General features: G+C 33.4%; 1 protein-coding gene across 2 annotated transcripts in view; it reads right to left on the reverse strand.

The window, feature by feature from the left end:
* Positions 1-19,446, reverse strand: part of THEMIS (thymocyte selection associated) — a 155,684-nt gene extending 136,238 nt beyond the window's left edge. For both annotated transcript variants that reach the window (XM_032484854.1, XM_032484852.1), the window contains exon 1: positions 19,076-19,446. In XM_032484854.1, the coding sequence (XP_032340745.1) occupies positions 19,076-19,166 (91 nt within the window). In that variant the 5' untranslated portion in view covers positions 19,167-19,446. The remainder of the gene's footprint in view (positions 1-19,075) is intronic.
* Positions 19,447-19,675: the final 229 nt, after the last annotated feature.

Here is a 19,675-nt window from a genome sequence, read left to right on the forward strand (position 1 = left end):
TGTCTGTGAACTTAAGTTGTCATGAATCAAGAGCAGTTTTAAACCTGTGAAACTCAACAAAAAATGTTATAAAAATGTAGAGAACTCTCCTTTAGAAATGTAACACTTCTTTTTGGTAAATCTTTATAAAATATAAGCTCATGTAGAGAAATACCGATGCTCTGTTTTCATTTAGCTAAAACTCTTTTTAAAAAATGTGACAGGTCATATTTCATTAAACTGCTGCATAAGTTCATTTCTCTTGAGTGTATGAACCAATACCAATGTTGTTATTAAACAGTAAAAATAAGTTTTTGTTTTGTCCTAACATTTAAAACATATAATATACAAACAAACGCAAGTTGAATACAAGGCTATAATTTTCAAATTTTCCCTGGTTTTACTATCATATACCTAGCTGATTAAAATAAGCCTGAAGAAAATTAAATTCAATTAGTCATAAGAGAATTATGTCAGCATTCAAATAGGCACAATTTTTTGCCATATGAACTCTTACACATGCCTCAAGTTCATAAAAGTCATGTTCATAAAATGCATAATTCACTATGCATAATTATTCAATATATTTATCTAACCAGTTTTAGAGTTAATTTTTTAATGTCATGCTTATCAAATTGCAATTGTAATCAGTAATAAGCTATTAAAAGAAAAAACAAATATATATCTAATACTAGTTATTTCCTATGTGTGTTTACCTCATAACCCAATTTGTATTGTCAAACTGCCATCAGTAAACAGTTACAAAATTTCTGAAAGCATTGATGGTTCTATAATGAGAGGATTCATTATAGAATTTCATAAACTTTGGGGAGAGCAAGAATAAACTTCACTATGTTTCATCCCTGGGGCAGAGTTCGGTGATATGGCAAATAGGTGACCTTGAAACTGGAAATTATAATAATAATAATTTTACCATATACCTCCAAGGATTAAATATCTTTATAACTATAATGAATTAAATAATTTATTAAGATTAGATTTATATGTGTATATATATATATATAAATACTAAATTTGTGCATAGATGAGCATATATAAAATATTATTTAATTATGTGTTGTGTTAGATTTACTCACATGTATCTATGTATAGACATCTACATATGTGAAATATACTTATACATGTATTACATATGCTTACACACCCAAATCTATATACAAAGGATATGGCACAGTACTTGGCCCATTATAAGCCTTCAGCATATAAGGCTATATTCATAACTAATAATCTACCATAAACTGTGTGCTGATAGCAAACATTTCTCTCTAACACTCTCACAACCTAGTGCTACCAGTCATTTCTTTTTGTTGACATACTAGCCCACTTTCTTCTGTTTCTCCTCCAACAGAGACTTTTTTTTGGCTGGACTAACTGTTCTATCTGTGCTTTCCGTGTTGATGTTTGAGAGCCATGTATTCCTTCTGGCCTGACACATGGACTACAGGGCAATCCCTGAAATAACAAGGTTTCTTTCACCCACTTACAATTCTGTAACGTTAAACTTGGCAACTCTTTTTACTACTCTTTTTACTTCAGATGTACATTTTGGTGGACTAATGTTAATTGGCATCTGAATGTCCTATAGGAGCCTCACTGGAATGTACTCATACTTATTGCAATGTAACTGAATCATGCCTCCACCTCCAAAAGGACTGCTGCTCTTGAGGCAAGTCTTCTGTTTAATATTTAATCACCCATGGGAGAAGTCAGATGGAGAGTATGCTCACCAATAGCTCTGTGCTCAATTGTGTGGTGGGATCCCACGGCATGCCCAAGAGAATAATTAATGCAAAAACTGCCTGCCTTGACTTTAACCAGCAGAAAACAAAAATGAAGCTTGGGGTACAAGCGGTTATTACAGACCCTGAAAAATGGGAACAGATTAGACAGAGGGGTTCAGATATCACCAACGAGTGAATCCAGAAGATCCCGGCAACTGGTGCCAATGTTATTCTAATAACTGGTGGGACTGACGGTACGTGCCTAAAGTACTTTGTGGAGACTGGTGCTATGGCAGTTAGGAGAGTTTTAAAAATGGACCTTAAGCACACTGCTAAAGCTTATGAAGTGACTATTCTGTCAACCGTTGCCAATTTGGAAGGTGAAGAAACTTTTGAAGCATTAATGTTGGGGCTAGCAGAAGAGGTGGTGCAGGAGAGAATTTGTGATGATGAACTAATCTTGATTAAAAACACTTAGGCTCGTACCTCTGCATCAGTCATCTTATGTGGGGCAAATGATTTCACATATGATGAGATGGAGTGCTCTTTACATGATGCTTTTTGTGTGGTGAAGAGAGTTTTGGAGTCAAAAATTTGTGGTTGCAGGTGGGGGTGCTGTAGAAGCAGCCCTTGCCATGTACCTCAAAACTATGCAACCAGCATGGGCTACCGGGAACAGCTTGTTATTGCAGAGTTTGTAAGATAACTTCTTGTTATTCCTAATACTCTGGCAGTTAATGCTGCCCAAGACTCCACAAATCTGGTTGCAAAATAAGAGCTTTTCCTAATGAGGCTCAAGTTAACTCAGAGTGCAAAAATCTAAAATGGATTGGTCTTGATTTGGTCAACAACAAACAAACAAGCAGGAGTGTCTGAACCAACCACAGTTAAAGTTAAGAGTTTGAAATCTGCAGCTGAAGCTGAAATCACCGTTCTTCTAATTGATGATCTTATCAAATTACATCCAGAAAGCAAAGATGTTAAAAGCATGGAGGGTATGAAGATGCTGTTCAATCTGGGGCCCTTGATGACTGATCTTTTTTATTTATAACAATGTTAGATGCAATTTTCTTGTAGCTCAAGTATACACATTAAAGTGCAACAAACCGTCAAAAAAAAAATTTTATCACCTACCGCGTTTCCTTTGCCCAGAAACATCTGGTCTCTCATCAGCTCTTCCCTCTCACTCACAGCTTCTCATAAGCAATCAAGTTCAGAATATTCTACTCCAAAAGACCATGGGTCCTGTCTTTTCCTTTCTCTCTACAGCTATTAGCTCCTTGTTGTTTGTCTCATATTCCTCTAGCAAATCTCTACTGGAATAGATGTCTAATCCACTCAACTGGGTTGATTTTTTTCTGCCTTAAACATCTCAGAAATTCTTTAGTTTTTTCTATAGTTTTCAAATTATTTACAATGAACATGATTTACTTTTACAATCAGGAAAACACACTATAAAAATAATATCCTTTTATAGGTTTCTACTGACTACAGCATAAATTCAATATCCTTATTACAGTTTAGAAGCCATTTAAAATAGGACCACAAATTACCTGATTACCTATTATTCCCTAAGCTGTTCTTGGACCATATTGTGAATTTTCAAACTTTTATGACACTCTAAACACTTTTCCCTCATTCCAAAAATTTCTTATTTGCCTGCTCATCCTCTATATAGGTTGCAGGAAAAAGTATCACCACCTCTTGGTAAGCTTTCTCTGTCTCTTCGGGTGGTAAGTTGTGCTCTTCCTAGTGTTCTCAAAACAGTTTATGTCTATTAGGGCACCCTTCACACTGTATCACAAACATTGATTTTTAAAAAAAAAAAAAATCTATCTTCTTTTACTGGTTTAAGGAGTCCTTAAGGGCAAGAATCACATTCTACACATTTTGTAGAAGGAAGGAAGGATAGAAGGAAGAAATGAAAGCACTAGATATACAATTTAAATGACTAATTTCCATGATTTTAACATATTTTGGCAGGAAAAAGAAATAAAATGTTTAATATAGTCAAAACACAATACTTAAAAATCTTACCTCCCCCAAATCTTACTTTTCCCAAGAGGGAAAAGTATTTTCATGATATTTAAAAATTGCTATAGAAACACTTTTCAACATTATATTTATGGGCTCATTTAACAAAAACTATGCTCTGATTTCTGCAGATGTATATGTGGTTTCATCAGTATCGTTTTTGATTAACAGTGAGAAGAAATGGCTAATGGAGACTAAATTCATTGTGAAGAGAAGAGTTCTAGCATTATTTTAGTTGTTTTTGCTAATTTAGATTGGTATCTCTAAGTTCCCAATTCTTCTAAGAGTAAAACTCTTGCAATGTACAAGAGGACCAAATAGGGTTCTCCAGCATTTCCTCTCTCATATCATTTCTGTTCACTCTCCCCTTCCTTCCAGCCTCATTGGTTTCTCACTTTTTCTGAAATACGCCAACACATTTCTACCATAACACTTTGCTAAAGATATTCTCTCAGCTTGGAAAGCCATTCACCCAAATAATGTGTTTGGTTAACTTCCTCACCTCTTTTGGCTACAGAGAACTTGTTGTACCAGAGTATCCCTAGCCTGCTTTGTAACTGTGTAGAAAGCTGATTAATTCTTCCATTACTTGGATTTAAGGCTTTAGAAAAATTTGGCTAACTCAAATGGATCTTAGATCTAAAGATAGGAGATGAAACTCTTGTAAAATAAATTGCAATAAAGGGTTAACTGTATGGGCTGGGGGGTGCTCAAACCCCACATTTATCAAGGAAAGGACTAGCCCCTGACAGACTTCTGAGCGATAACATCTAAGCCTTTGGGATATCCTGCCAGATAAGAGTGTTTTTGTATATCTGGGATCTTGGGCCACACCAGATAGTTTATGCTAACAATGTGATTTATAGTGAATGCCTGCTTTTGTTCACTTAGGGTCCTGGATCATACTGTTACCACTTGACCTCTGGAGGGGCTGGAGACTCAGTAGCTAAGGTCAGTCACACATATCTTCCATGCCTATGTTGACTGCTCCAATAAAAACCCTGGACATGAAGGCACAGATGAGCTTCCCTAATGGAAATACTTTGTTCTGTTGTGTCACATCATCACTAGAAGAATTAAGCACTATCGATCTATCTTCACTGGGAGAGGATAACTGGCAGTTTGTGCCTATTTTCTCATAGACTCTGCTATATATGCCTTTTTCTTTCACTGGCTTAAGTTTCTATTCTTTCCCTGTGATAAACCATAACTCTGAGTATAACAGCTTTTCTGAGTTCTGTATTTCTAGAAAATCAACAAGACTGGGAGTGATCTGGTGGACTTTCAACACAAACAGGAGGAAATTTTTGTGACCTGGGGTTGGGTAACATGATAACAAGAACGAACCCTAAAAAATTTAGATAAAGTGGGCTTCTTCTAAATTTAAAATCTTTTTGCTTCAAAACATTATGAAAATGGAAAGAGAAGCCACAGAAGTAAAGAAAATATTTGCAGGCCAAATATCCAAAATACAGAAATAATTCCTATAGCTGAATAACAAGAAGACAAAAATTGGGGAAAAAAACTAAGAGAAATTTTATTTAAAAAAAGACAAATAAATTGCTAATAAGCACAGGGAAAAATGCTCAACATTATTTGTCATTAAGGAAATGCAAATTAAAACTACAATGAGATACTGTTGGCTATAATAGAAAAGATAGACAGTACCAAGTTCTAGTAAGGATTTGGAGAAACTGGAATCCAAATACATTGTAAATGGGAACATTAAATGGTACTTTATTCATAATATTTCCAAAAGGAAAATAATACAAGTGACCTGTAACTGGTGTTGGATAAACAAAATGTGGTAAATAAAATACTATTAAGCAACAAAAAACACACCAAAATATTAATATATGCCACAACATAGATGAATCTCAAAAACATTAAGTAAAAGAAGGTAGTTTCAAAAGATTACACACTATACGATTTACTTTATGTGAAAAGTCCAGGAAAGGCAAATTTATAAACAGAAAGCAGACCAATGGTTGCCTGGGGCTGGAAATGTAAGTGATAATGTCTGGCAAATAGCTCATGGGGCTTCTTTGAGGTGACAGAAAAGGTCTAAAATTGGTGGTGGTTGCACAACTCTATACATTTACTAAAAATCATTCAATTATACACCTATAATGGATGAACTTTATGGTTTAGAAAATTATACCTCAATTAAGCTGTAAGAAAAATCTAATGGGAAAAGATAGAAAAATAAACAATAAATAAATAACTATATAAGAAGGAGATAGTGTTTTGGTACCAAAAGATATAGAACATATAATAACAAAGATAGGAATATAGGGAAGAGGGAAGGGAAAATGTGCAGTATTAAATAGGGTGGTTAGGATGGGCCTCACAGAGAAAGGAGTTCACCAAGTTCACGTCTGGTTGAAGAGCTTGCCAACCCAAAGGAAGAACGTGAACAAAGTTCCATGACTCTGGATGCTATGAAAACAGACTTCAGGAGTGAAAGAGCAGAAGCAGGGAGACCAGTGAGGTGGTTATTTTGATAATCCTGGCAATATGTTATAATAGTTTGAACCAAGGTAGGTTGTAGTGAGTGGTGATATACTGGATAAAGCATTGGGGACAAAATTGGCATCAATTTTTCTCTTTTTAAAAGTTAATTCACACTTTCATAAAAATTAGAAGATAACACATCAAAATGCTAATTGTATTTCTTACTGTGTGATGAAGTTATTGGATATTTGTGCCTCTGCTTTTTCTAACTTTCCAGCCATTTGCATGTATTATTTCTATAGAGTAAAACAGAATTGTTTTCAATCTCTAGTTCATTGAACAAGATGGTAATGCAAACAAACTTGGTTTTTTGACAACTCTGTAAAGTCAACACCAAAATGGTTACGTATATGAAGTAAACAGTGATAAACTATATTGTTAGCAACATGAAGAGTAGTCAAAGAAGCAACAGATGTTTCCTGAATACAAGCAGTGAACTCACTTTTCCATAAACACATGGTAACATTTATTACCAACTAACTTTCCTGGCATTATATGACTCTTTCCAGAATATGTCTAATGTCTAATTTTTAATTGATAATAAGTGCATTTCCAGTCATAATAAATATAACTTGTATCAGTCAGTAAAGCTTGTTATGCTGAGATAACAAAAACCTCAAATTCTCAGAGATTGAAATAATAAAGGTATATTTCTTATTTCACTACATGTCCAATTAAAGTGGGCGAGAGCAGAGTTTCTAATAATTATGGTCATTTAGGGACCCCAACTGTCAAAAGCTCCATTTTGACATGGTCTACCAGTATGAAATATGTTAAATTATGAGCTAGCTCTTAAAGCATCTGCCCCCAAATGATACACCTTACTTATGCTCTCATTACATTAGCCAATGGAAGTCCTCTGGCCACAAAAGAGTCAGGAAGCTCAATTCTCTGATGTAGTCAAAAGAAAGAAAATATATGATGTATGTTATAATTATTCATTCTAATTACCCAGTGCTTTAATATGGGATTTGTGATGGCAATTATGTTACCTCCCAACAGGGATTTGTAAACTAGGCTACATATTCCATAGAGCATTACAAGATGTGAGATAAGAGAAGAAAATAATGAGCTTCAACTCGGATTCATTTTTACATAAAACAAATACAATTAAACTATACTAATATTTAATTTTAAATTTTAAACTTTATTAGTATTTAATAGTAAAAAAAATCATAACTTCTTCCTACATCAGATCGCCACATGACATGTTTAGTCCACAATATACTGAGACAGATTGGAAATTCCAAAAAGTGAGAGTTAAAAAAATCATCCTAATTCATTCATTTACTTCCAATACATCCACATAATAGATTTTATATGTGTCAAGTTAAGTTGTTTTCAGAATTGTTATAACCAAATTTTAATCACACTAACTCTCACAAAATAGACAATAACTTTGTAATATGCCCACAAAGACAGCTGAGAATTGAAAATTGCAGAGCCTATCAAGAAGAAAATGGCAGAATGACACTTCTATTCCTAATACAAACTTGTCATCAGCTACATACAATTGCTGTCTAAAGAAACTGCCAAAATCAGATTTATGAAGAAGGATATCTCGCACATGGATTGATGGCTACCAACATCAATGATAAATCTTCCCTAAGCATATATTTTATATGGTGTATGTATGCTGTGTATTGAACCTTTATGAGGTATCTTTAAAAGATATTATTCAAAATAAGTACTGAAATACATTAGAACCCTGTCCTTGAATCACTCTATCACATGGTATTAAATCAATATTTTTATAAATATTGAAGTATTCAGTATGGAAATATTTAATATTTTGAATAATGTTCAACAATGTTAACATATTATAATAAATTCAACAACTTCTGTGAGAGGAAAATGAGTATTATTGACAAAAATTTAAATTGTTTAAAATATTATTAATCTTATCTTTACTTGATCATCTTACAATTTTTATTATTGTGTATGCTTTAGAATTACCATAAATATCAATAAAGAAATCAATATATTAATTCATATTCTTTTTTTTTTTTTAACTCACAAGGTTTGTGATCAAATAAAGTCCTGATCTAGGTTATGGATGGGGCATTCCAGCCATGAACTCACTGTAGCCAAAACTGATTTTTCAGTTGTCACCTTGAAATTTCCACTTGGATAAATAACAGATACTTATATCTAACATGTCCATAACAGAGCTTTTGCTTTCTCTGCCGAACCTCTTCCTCCTCTGGTCTTCACAGCTCTGCCAAATGCACAAACATCTATCTAGTGGTTTAGGTCAAAGTCCTTGCATGCATCCTTTAGTCTTCTTCCTCCATATCAAATCTATTAGCAGGTCCTGACATTTTCTACCTCCAAAGAATATCCTAAATTGGTCATTTCTCTTCCAACTGAATCAAGACTCCATGACTCTCTTCTGGTTATTATATGGTCCTAATGTGTCTCATTCCATTTTTGCCCCACTAATGCCTATCCTTCCCCAAGCAGCTGATGATTTCTAAAATGGCGATTGGGTTCTGTCAGTCTCCTGCCTGAAACTGGTCATTGGCATTTCGTATAAAATTCAAACTCCTTGAAATGGTCTTGCCTGCTCCTTAAACCTCTTCTCATATAACTTTTCCCCAGGCTTTCTTCTCTATGTTCGTTGTACAGGGATGTTTTTCTGTTCCTCAAACAGACCTAGCCCCTTTTGGTCTTTGAATGTTTGCACCAGCTCTGCTTGGAACACTCATCACCCAGATATTTTTTTGGCTGATTCTTTCTCAACATTCAGGTCTCTGCTACTAAATCAGCTCTTCAGAGTGGCCTTCCCTGATCAAATTACGTTACAGGCCCCCTACCCGCTTCCCCAGCCCCATTCTGTACCACATTAGGTATTACTACGGCCTTTAAAGCCTATGAAACTTGTGCCTCCCCATGTCCTCATCTCCCACCACCCTTCCTCTCAGTCACTCTGCTTCATCCCCACTGGTCTCTTCCTTTCCTAATTAGATGAAGAAAGCTGTTACATAATTTGCACTTGTTTTGTCCTCAGCAGAAACGTTCTTTCAGGTATTTGCAAAGTTCATTTCTTCAATTTATTCTGGCCTCTCTGCACAAATCTCGTCTCATCACCCAATCAAAAGATCATCTCCTTTCTCTGCCTTACTTTACTCTCTATTTAGTTCTTTACGGCACTTGGATATATTTTAAATCTATCATTTGTTAATTGTTCCACCCACCAAAATATAGGCTCTAACAGGGTAGGGGCTTTGCTCTTTTTCCCCACTGTGATTCTAGCCTCTTGAACGATGCCTGATAATGTCTTACTGTAATTTACATAAGTTATTCCATGCTGAGGCTCACTTGTTGTTTGTCTATAAAACATGCTGCTATGATCACTGTAATATAATCATTATTTTTGCTTTTTGTAATTATATTTTAAGTTAATTTCTAGAGGTCAGATGTTTATGCACATGTTGTATGTGGAGGCATACTGCCCACTTGAGACCTAGAAAATCTGTTACAGTTTACACACCCACCAACTGTGCTTACAGTGGATCTTTTGAATCTCTTTTTATAGGTGTAATTATGAACAACACTTCAAATTGCCATTTTATTTTTTGCTTTGTTTTGGGCGCAGTTAATTAGGTTTATGTGTTATTTGTTTATTTATTTATTTTAAGGGAAGTACTGGGAATTGAATCCAGGACCTTGTGCATGCTATGCCTGCAATATACTTCTCAGCTATACCATCCCGCCTTGTGAATCTTTTTAATATCTGTGATCTAAGAAGTGATTAAGAATGATTTATTGCTTTATTTGCATTTTAGTGTTAGTAAATTTGAAATGTTTTATATGATTCTGACATGTAAACTGCCTTTTATATCTTTTTCCCATTTAAAACTTTTATATTCATGTTTATAGTTGTTTAATAATTCTTTACGCACTTAGGATATTTACATTCCATGTGCTCTATATATTGTGAGTATTTTCCCAGTTTGTAGTTTATCTTTCATACACATTTATGTATTTTTTTTTCAATAAGGAAGTTTTCTATTTCATAAGTTCAATTCTTTCATTTTTTAACATCCCTAGTTTAATATTGTTCTGTGGTTTCTCTGAGCACTTTTATTTTTATTATTTTAACTTTTAATAGTTTTTTCTCTATATTTAACTTATGCTGGGGTATGTAGTAGTGGGATTGAAATTAGTTTTGTTTGACTGTTTAGAAATGGTTGATAAGTTTTCCATATAAAATGCCAACAATATGGTAATCACAATAATAAAGATTTACAGTAAGATTTCTATTGGCCAACCTAACTATTTTATATATAATAGCTCAATTAATCTTCACATCAACCTTCAGGGTTATGGTGAAGCCTGTTTTTCTTAAGAGGGGTACAAAGCAAATGCTGAATGTTGTAAGTCGACCATGAAATAATCTCTCATGCGTCACAGCCAGGAGGCCAAGTCCTGAGTCTGTAATCCACAGATCTATGTCTCATCTCAGTAGGGCAATTTATTAAGTGCTTGAGCAACATGCTGTTCAGAGTATCATGCTGCCTATTATTACTGTTGTTGTAAACTGGGAGCACTCAACCCAGCATCACAGAACCTTACATGACTTCATGTCGCCTTTCTCAAGTTCCTTCAAACCTCCGTCCCCTCAAATCTCCTGTCATGGAGTCATCACTACAGCACGGGGGAAACCTGGTTCCACAGCTTGCTCTGACACAAGAAGCAGAAAGAGGAGGAAGAATATATTTCCTGGCACTTAAAACAAGAGACACCAAAATAACGGTGTCAATGGAAACAAATGCTTAGAAAAAATATTCCAAAAGAAAACTGGATTAGTAATATCATTAACTAGCAAAATAGAACTTAATTAAAAATCATATAGGAAAAAAAATCATATAGGAAAAAGGATGATGATAATACAGAAAGAGGACATAACCCTCGTTAATGTCAGCACATGCAACAATTCAACCTCAAAAATTTGATGAAAACAAAGATATAAATGAGTGAACTAGAAAAATGGACAATTGTTGAAGGACTACTTCACATAACCCTCTCAGAAAATGACAGGTAAAACAGGAGAAAAATAAACAGTGAGAGCAAGATCCGAACAAAACAATTAAAAACTTAAGCTCTTTGGTATATATAGAGAGATGTTGTACCAAATAACAAAACTACTTTTTTGAGAACATACATGAGATATTTTCAAAGTAGGACATGTTTCCTACCATAAAGGAAGCCTCAGTCAATTCCAAAGAAACAATATAATATAGACCATCGTTCTCTAAGAACATACAATAAAATTAGCAATAAAAAACAAAAGAACAGCTAAAAAAATTTTGTATTATCAGTGAATGAATAAAACAAATAGCCATTGGATTTAAAAAGGAAAAAAAGTGTACTTAGAACCAAGTAATAGTGAAAATACTACATGGCAAAATTTATGGGAAACAGTCAAAGAAGTATTAAGAGAAAAAATATAGGTTTAAACACATTTATCAAGAAATAAAAAATGTTTTTAAAATGATTGTGATTTAACCTAGGAAGCTAGAAAAGGAGCAAGGGAGTAAACAGAGGAAACAAGAAAAGAAAATAATGAAGATCATGTCAGAAATCGATGAGAGAAGTAAAACAATAAAAAATTTTAACTAAATTTTGATTTCCCTCCAAAAACATTCCACGTCCAGTAGTTCTTACAGGGAAATTCTGCCAAATTTTTAAGGAAGAGTTTATTTTTTTATTTTTATGATTCTATGGGTCTCCAAAAAAGGCTCTGTCCTTTTGTGAGTAGACCTTGCTTTACAGAAAAGCTGTATCCTGACTACTTGTATTTAAACCAAAGCACTTTTCAAAAGCATGTACACAGTGTCATATTTGATAGGACCCTAATGGCAATCCTTTGTTTAAAGACTTTCAAGAGTTTACAGCCTCCTTCTTTTTTTGCAAATGTTCAGAAAATAGAAAACAAAATCTGTGTAGCTCATTTTAGGAAGCTAGTGTTATCTTGAATCTAAAGCAAATGAATCTATTAGCTCATTTCAATTATGATCAAATGCAAAAATCTTAAATCTAATATCAAACTCTGACATTGTGTGTATTTTATATATGTGTGTGTGTGTGTGTGTGTATATATATATATAAAATGAAAAGATTCTTCAACTTATAAAAATCTTTAAAGGTAACTTACATTAGCAGACTAAAGAAGCCAAAACTCATTATTATGTCAATGATAAAGTATTAAGTTCAATATATATTTATTACAAAAACACCTAGAAAGCAAGGAATAGATGAGAACTTCCTTAATTTAGTAAAGGTTAAACACCAATTTTAGAGCATTGCACTTAATGGAGGAATTTTGGATGCATTTTCTTCAGAATCTAGAATTCCCATAATTGGTTAACATAGTACTGGAGGCCCTTGACTATACTATAAAGGTAAGTAAATGCAAACAGTTGTCAAAGTGGGAAAGAGACACAACTCCTGATATTTTCTAATGATATCAATATCTATTTAGGAAAACCAGAGAAATAAAAAAGATAAACTATTAGAATTAATAAGAGAGTTCATCAGCACCGCTAATAATACTTACTCGCATTTTTCCACTTTGGTGATAACCAGAGAGAACAGAGGAAATATGATAACAGTCAATATAGCAATACAGCATGTGTATATGTGTGCATTGTAGGAACCAGCTTAGAATACACAAGATCTCTGGGGAGACATTAAAAAAATTCTACTACATGATTATAAGATGAGCTCTTTGTTTTTTCATAAGAGAAATTATGCTTATGGATAAGAAGACTTTGTTATTTAAAAAATTGAGGTCCTAATTAAAAACATACTTACATTAGAAATCCCAGCTCTGAATGGTATCATTTGGAATTCTACTACATATTTAAATGAGAAAGAACACCTAATTTATCCATTATGTTTAGAAGAACAGAATAAGTCTCTACAGAAGAATTCTATAAGTTCATATAATTTGATACAAAAACCTTGCTAGGACATTACAAGAAATAAAAATTATAAGCCAATTTCATACTCCAAAAGAAATACAAAAGGTCTTTAAAAATCAATAAAATGAATTCAGTGATTTATAGCCAAATTGATGTTATTCCATAAGTAAAAGACTTAACATTAAAAAAAAAACAGTGTAAAAATCATACTATCACCACAAAAGATATAGAAAGAATGCTTGATAAATTAAACATACATTCATCATTTAAAAAGCTGGTAGAAAATTAGAAATGTTTATAACCTATCATTACTCTTCATCATTATTCTTACTCAATATTATACTAGACGCACTAGTTAGTGCCTTAAATGAAGAAAAATAAAGTACAGTCATTGGAAAGAAGAAGTAAGATCCAATCAATATCCACAGAAAACATAAATGTGTATATAACAAATCTAAAATAATCTAAAGATATAATCTTAGAATTCAACAAACACAACGAAGAAAAAGTGAAAACTTCAAAAGACACCATTTACATTGGAATAAAAAATCAAAGGACAAAGACTAAATCTGAAAAAATAAACCTTTTGTGCAAGAACTCCATAAAAAAAAATTATAAAATGTTATTAACAAAAGTGAAAGAGATCTAACTATATAATTAGACAGCTATACCAGGTTCATGGATTACAAGACTTCATTTAAAATGATGCCAATTCTCTCTAAACCAACGCACAGATGATAACAGATTGGGAGAACTTCTTTTATCATAATAGTTCTCAAATTTGGCTGCATTTATAATCATCAGGAAGACTTTTTGAAAAAAAACTTGATGATGCACTATCTCCATGCTTTATGACTTACATAATTAAACTGAATCTTTTGAGGAGAGAACCAGGCATTTATATTTTTAAAACTTCCCAGATGTTTCTAATGAGCAACCAAGTTTGAGAACTACAGCTCTGTAGCATATTATTATATATAATAAATTACATATTATATATTGTTGCAAACCTGCATTAATTAAGACAGGGTGAAATTGGTGTAAGGATAGGAATTAGATGAATGAAACAGAAGACAAGCTGTGGAAACAGAAGACAAGCTGTGGAAACAGACTCAGACACACATGACACTATTTATGACTATGTAACATGGTATGGCAGCAAGAAAAATGCAGTTTTCCATAAATGTAATTACACCAATTGGCTCCAAATTAAAAAATAAGCATTGATCTCAATCTCAAGTTATATACATAAAAATCAGTTCCAGGTAGGCTGCAGATCTGAAGGAGAGAGTAAACAAACAGAACCTCCAGAAAGTAACATAGAGGAATATCTTTATGAACTTAAGGTATAAAGAAATTTCTTTGATAACACACAAAGAGGAAAAAAATTTTAAATTTACTATACTAACACTAAAATTTAAAACTTTTATCCATCAAAAGACATCATTAAAAAAATGAAATCTCAAGTTGTAGACTGAGAAAGGACATTTGTAACATAGAAAATTGACACATGGTCAGTTATATATATGTACATGTATATACATACACTATATTCCAATTAATAATAAAATTTACAAAACCCAATAGAAAAATGAGCAAAAGAATAAACTAGATGGGAATGCAGTTTGGTGCAGCCACTGTGGAAAACAGTATGGAGATTCCTCAAAAGACTAGGAATAGACATACCATATGACCCAGGAATCCCACTCCTGGGCATGTATCCAGAAGGAACCCTACTTCAGGATGACACCTGCACCGCAATGTTCATAGCAGCATTATTTACAATAGCCAAGACATGGGAACAACCTAAATGTCCATCAACAGATGACTGGATAAAGAAGATGTGGTATATTTATACAATGGAGTACTACTCAGCCATAAAAACCAACAACATAACGCCATTTGCAGCAACAAGGATGCTCCTGGAGAATGTCATTCTAAGTAAAGTAAGCCAGATAGAGAAAGAAAAATACCATATGAGATTGCTCATATGTGAAAAAAACAAACAAAGCATAAATACAAAACAGAAATAGACTCACAGACATAGGATATAAACTTGTGGTTGCCAAGGGGGCAGGGGGTGAGAAGAGATAGACTGGGATTTCAAAATTGTAGAATAGATAAACAAGATTATACTGTATAGCACAGGGAAATATATACAAGATCTTATGGTAGCTCACAGAGAAAAAAATGTGACAATGAATATACACATGTTCATGTATAACTGAAAAATTGTGCTCTACACTGGAATTTGACACAACATTGTAAAATGATTATAAATCAATAAAAAATTAAAAAAAGAATAAACTGGATAAAGCAGCTGTGGTATATTTATAAAATGGAAAACTACTCAGCCATTAAAAATAATAAAATAATTTCATTTGCAGTAACATGGATGGACCTGGAGATTGTCATTCTAAGTGAAGTAAGCCAGAAAGAGAAAGAAAAATACCATATGATATCACATATGTGGAATCTAAAAAAAAGAAAAAGACAAATGAACTTATTTACAAAGAGAAACAGACTCATAGATATGGAAAACAAACTTATGGTTACCAGAGGGGTAAGGGAGTGGGAAGGGATAAATTGGGAGTTTGAGATTTGCAGATACTAATATATATAAAGTAGATAAATAGGTTTATACTGTACAGCACATGGAACTATATTCAATATCTTCTAGAAACTTATGATAAAAAAGAATATGAAAATGAATATATGTATGCTCATATATGATTGAAGCATTATACTGAACACCAGAAATTGATACAACATTGTAAACTGACTATACTTCAATAAAAAAAATACAAAAAAGAATAATCTCTTCATAAAATAGCATCTCTAAAAGGCCAATAAACATATGAAAAAGTGTTCAATCTCATTAGAGACCGGAGAGATGGAAACTAAAACCATGAGCTACTACTATACTTCTATACACTTATCAGATATATGCACCTCCATGTTCCTTATTTATTGTAGCATTATTTACAATAGCCAAGACATGGAAACAACCTAAGTGTCCATTGATGAGTGAATGGATAAAGAAATGCAGTATATATACACACAAGGGAATATTATTCAGCACCACCCGCTCCCCAAAAAAAGAAAGTCTTGCCATTTGCAACAAAATACGTAGACCCTAAGGGCACTATGCTAACTGAAATAAGTCGGATAGAGAAAGACCAATACCATATGATCTCACTTTTATGTGGAATCTTAAAAAAAAAAAAAGGAACTCATAGATCAGAGAAGAAATTGATGATTGTAAGAAATAGGGAAGCGGGGGTGAGATGGATGAAAGAAGTCAACAGATATGAATTTTCAGTAATAAGACGAATAACTCTGAGGAACGTAATGTATAGCACAGTGACTATAGTTAATAATACAGAATTGTATATTTGAAAGTTGCTAAGAAAGTAAATCTTAAAAATTCCCATCACAAGAAAAAATTGTAATTACGTGTGGTAACACGTTAACTAGACTTACTATGGCAATTATTTTGCTATATATACAAATATTGAATCATTATCTTACACACCTAAAACGAATACAATGTTATATCTCAATTAAATCCCAATTATATCTCAATTTAAAAAAAGACTGATAATGTTGCCAAGAATATATATTAATCGGAACTCTCATATACTGCTGGTGGGAATGGAAATTGGTATAACTACTTAGGAAGCTTGTTTTTCCTTACCTACCAAGGCTGAATATATGCATACTGTATGACCTGGCAATTCCACTTACTTATATACCCAACTGAATGCAAATACACGTGAACACATATGTACAAGAATGTTCATGGCTATGTTACTATTAATATCTCCAAATTGGAAATAATCCAAATGCCCAATAGCAGTAGAATGGATATATATATTGTGATATAGTCATCTAGTGCAATATTGTACTTTTGAAAATAAACTATATAGAAGAGTGTGGATTAATTTTACAAAGACAATGTTAAACGTATATGCCAACCAAAAAAGGATTCATATTATAATTTTCCATTAATATGAAGCTCATAAATGAACAAAAGTCATGATAATGGTTACCTATGGGGAATATGGTGAATAATGATAGAGAAAGGGCATCAGATGGGACTTACAGAATATTTGTAATTTTCTACTTCTTGACCAGGACTGTGGTTACATGAATGTGCTTACTTTGTGAAAGTTCATCAAGGTATATGCCCTTTTCTCTTAGCTGAAGTATAATATAGTACTAAAGTACTAAAGGATGAAGATAGTCTGAACACATAGAGAGACATACAATGTTCTTATAAGACTTAATGTAAGAATGTCAATTCTTCCCAAATTAATCTATAAAATCAATATAATCCAATACAAATTCCAGTTGGATTTTAAAGTAATCAACAGATTTCTTTAAAAACATATTTGAAAGGTCTATGAATAGCTACATCAGCTTAGAAGAAAGTAGTAATAACAAGGGATTGGTTTATGTATGACCTATAGATTAATGGTTATTCCAGAGCCATAGGTACAAAAATAATGCAAATTTCTCAACTGTGTTGCTAGCTCAGTAAATGGTGCTGGGAAATCAAGGTTATTATATGGAAAAAACTAAAATTAGATCCCTTTGCAGTTCATGGCACAGTTTAAAAATTAAGTATGAGATGTAAAACTGTAAAGTTGATATAAAGTAACATAAGAAAACATCTTTGTAATCTGAACATGAAGAAGAACTTTCTTATGCAAAACCTCAAAAGTACAAAACAAGAGACAAAAAAAATGACTTGGGGCTGGCTTAGGAACAAAGATACATTTCAAAATATTGTATATATGGAAAAATATGGTCTGAGTCAAAATAATCAATTGAAAAATGAATTAAATAAAACTATCTATAGTTAGCTGATGACTGCCTGCACCAATTCATTGATGGAGGAGTGCGCGTGTGTGTTTGTGTCTTTGTATGTGTGTGCGCGTGTGTGTGCGTGTGTGTGTGTGAACTGGATCTGACATTTGTCCATCTTTATTTTATTTCATAGCATAATGTACCTAAAAGATTCTTTCATCTATAAAAGGGAAAGATTTGCCTACTAACAGTTCTTTATTTGCCTAGTAGTGTGTCTGGATCTAATTCTGTTACTGCCTCAATTCTACTACTCTTGGAACCAAAAATTTATAGTTGCCTAGAAAATAACTCTGCCTTGTATGTATTCAAACCACTGCTTAAAGATTCCAGGGTATATGTTATAGGTCTTAATGCTCTTTTACTGAATTAACATAGTAAGTTGCATCAAAGTACACTAATTTATTCAATAATCTTAGTTGAGCTCTGACTTTTCAACATAGATTCTTTAAAAAGTATCTTGTGATTAGTAAACATTAATTTCTATACCTTCAAATAAGAATGCCATCATTTAAGAAATTAGAACTTAAGTCACCGTAGAAGGAGTGAGAGAAGCATTGATATAAGCAATATTTAAACGTGGTTAAGAGTTTGGTGAATTTTGCTTTCTAAACACTGTGCTTTTAATAGATGGTTTTTTAAAAAAAAAACTATAGTTTTATATTCTAGAAACACAAATATGGATAACTTAACTTTTCACTCTTAGATTACAATCAGTTTCAAATAAAAGGCAAACTTATTCACCATTCATGTTGAGCTATTTGAAGGCCTAAAAAAAGCTCAAGAAAGTTCACTCAGTTCCTTGTCCCTATCCATCCCAGAGTCCTATCTTGTTTCTCCCTTCTCCTGCACTATTGGGTCTCAACCATTCTTCAGTTAACTACCTTCTCAGATGACCACCTTTCCTTCAACAGAATTCGTATATTCTCTATTAAAAATTTCCCCTAAAATTCCCAAGACTAGATACTCTTTGAACATATTCTAGTCAGCCAAGAGAAAGGTGCTTACCTTCAAAATAGATGCCTGACTGGATTTCTAGGACTCTGGGGAGGGTCCTGAGGTCAAGGGAATGGACAAATTCTTCCAGCGACAATGCCATTGCTTTGGCTTGGGTCTTGTGCAGATCTGATACTTACAGAAGCTTTTAGCTTCTGGGTGTCACTCTGCAACTGCAGTCCCAACTCATCATTCCTTTCTCAGGCAGGCAGGGATGTCACACTGGAGCCCAGTTAGGGTGGAGTGGCTCTATGTGGGGAGGGCAGTGAGGAGGGAGGGAGGAGGCAGGGGACAGAAGGTGTTACAGCTCCTTTTAGTTCTCATTGTGGCTTCATTTCCTTCTAACACTGAAGTAGGGCAGGATGGGGGTGGGGTGAGCATGTCTGAACAGACACTGCCAAAAAAAATGACAACTGACAAGTAGCTCACTCTGTCTGTTGCTGATCCAGGTGTGCCTCAACAGCAGGGGCTAGGCTGTTTGAGGTCAGAGTGCTTGTGGTTTGTCAACTGCAAAAGAACAGGAATACAGGACTAAAGTCAAATCTTAAAAAGGGCACCATTTTAATTCTTTATCTCTTTAGTTTACTTGTGAAGTTTGGCTTTGTGCCTTAT

This window comes from Camelus ferus, chromosome 8 (assembly GCF_009834535.1).
Source record: "Camelus ferus isolate YT-003-E chromosome 8, BCGSAC_Cfer_1.0, whole genome shotgun sequence".
In the NCBI taxonomy this organism is placed as follows: Eukaryota; Metazoa; Chordata; class Mammalia; order Artiodactyla; family Camelidae; genus Camelus; species Camelus ferus.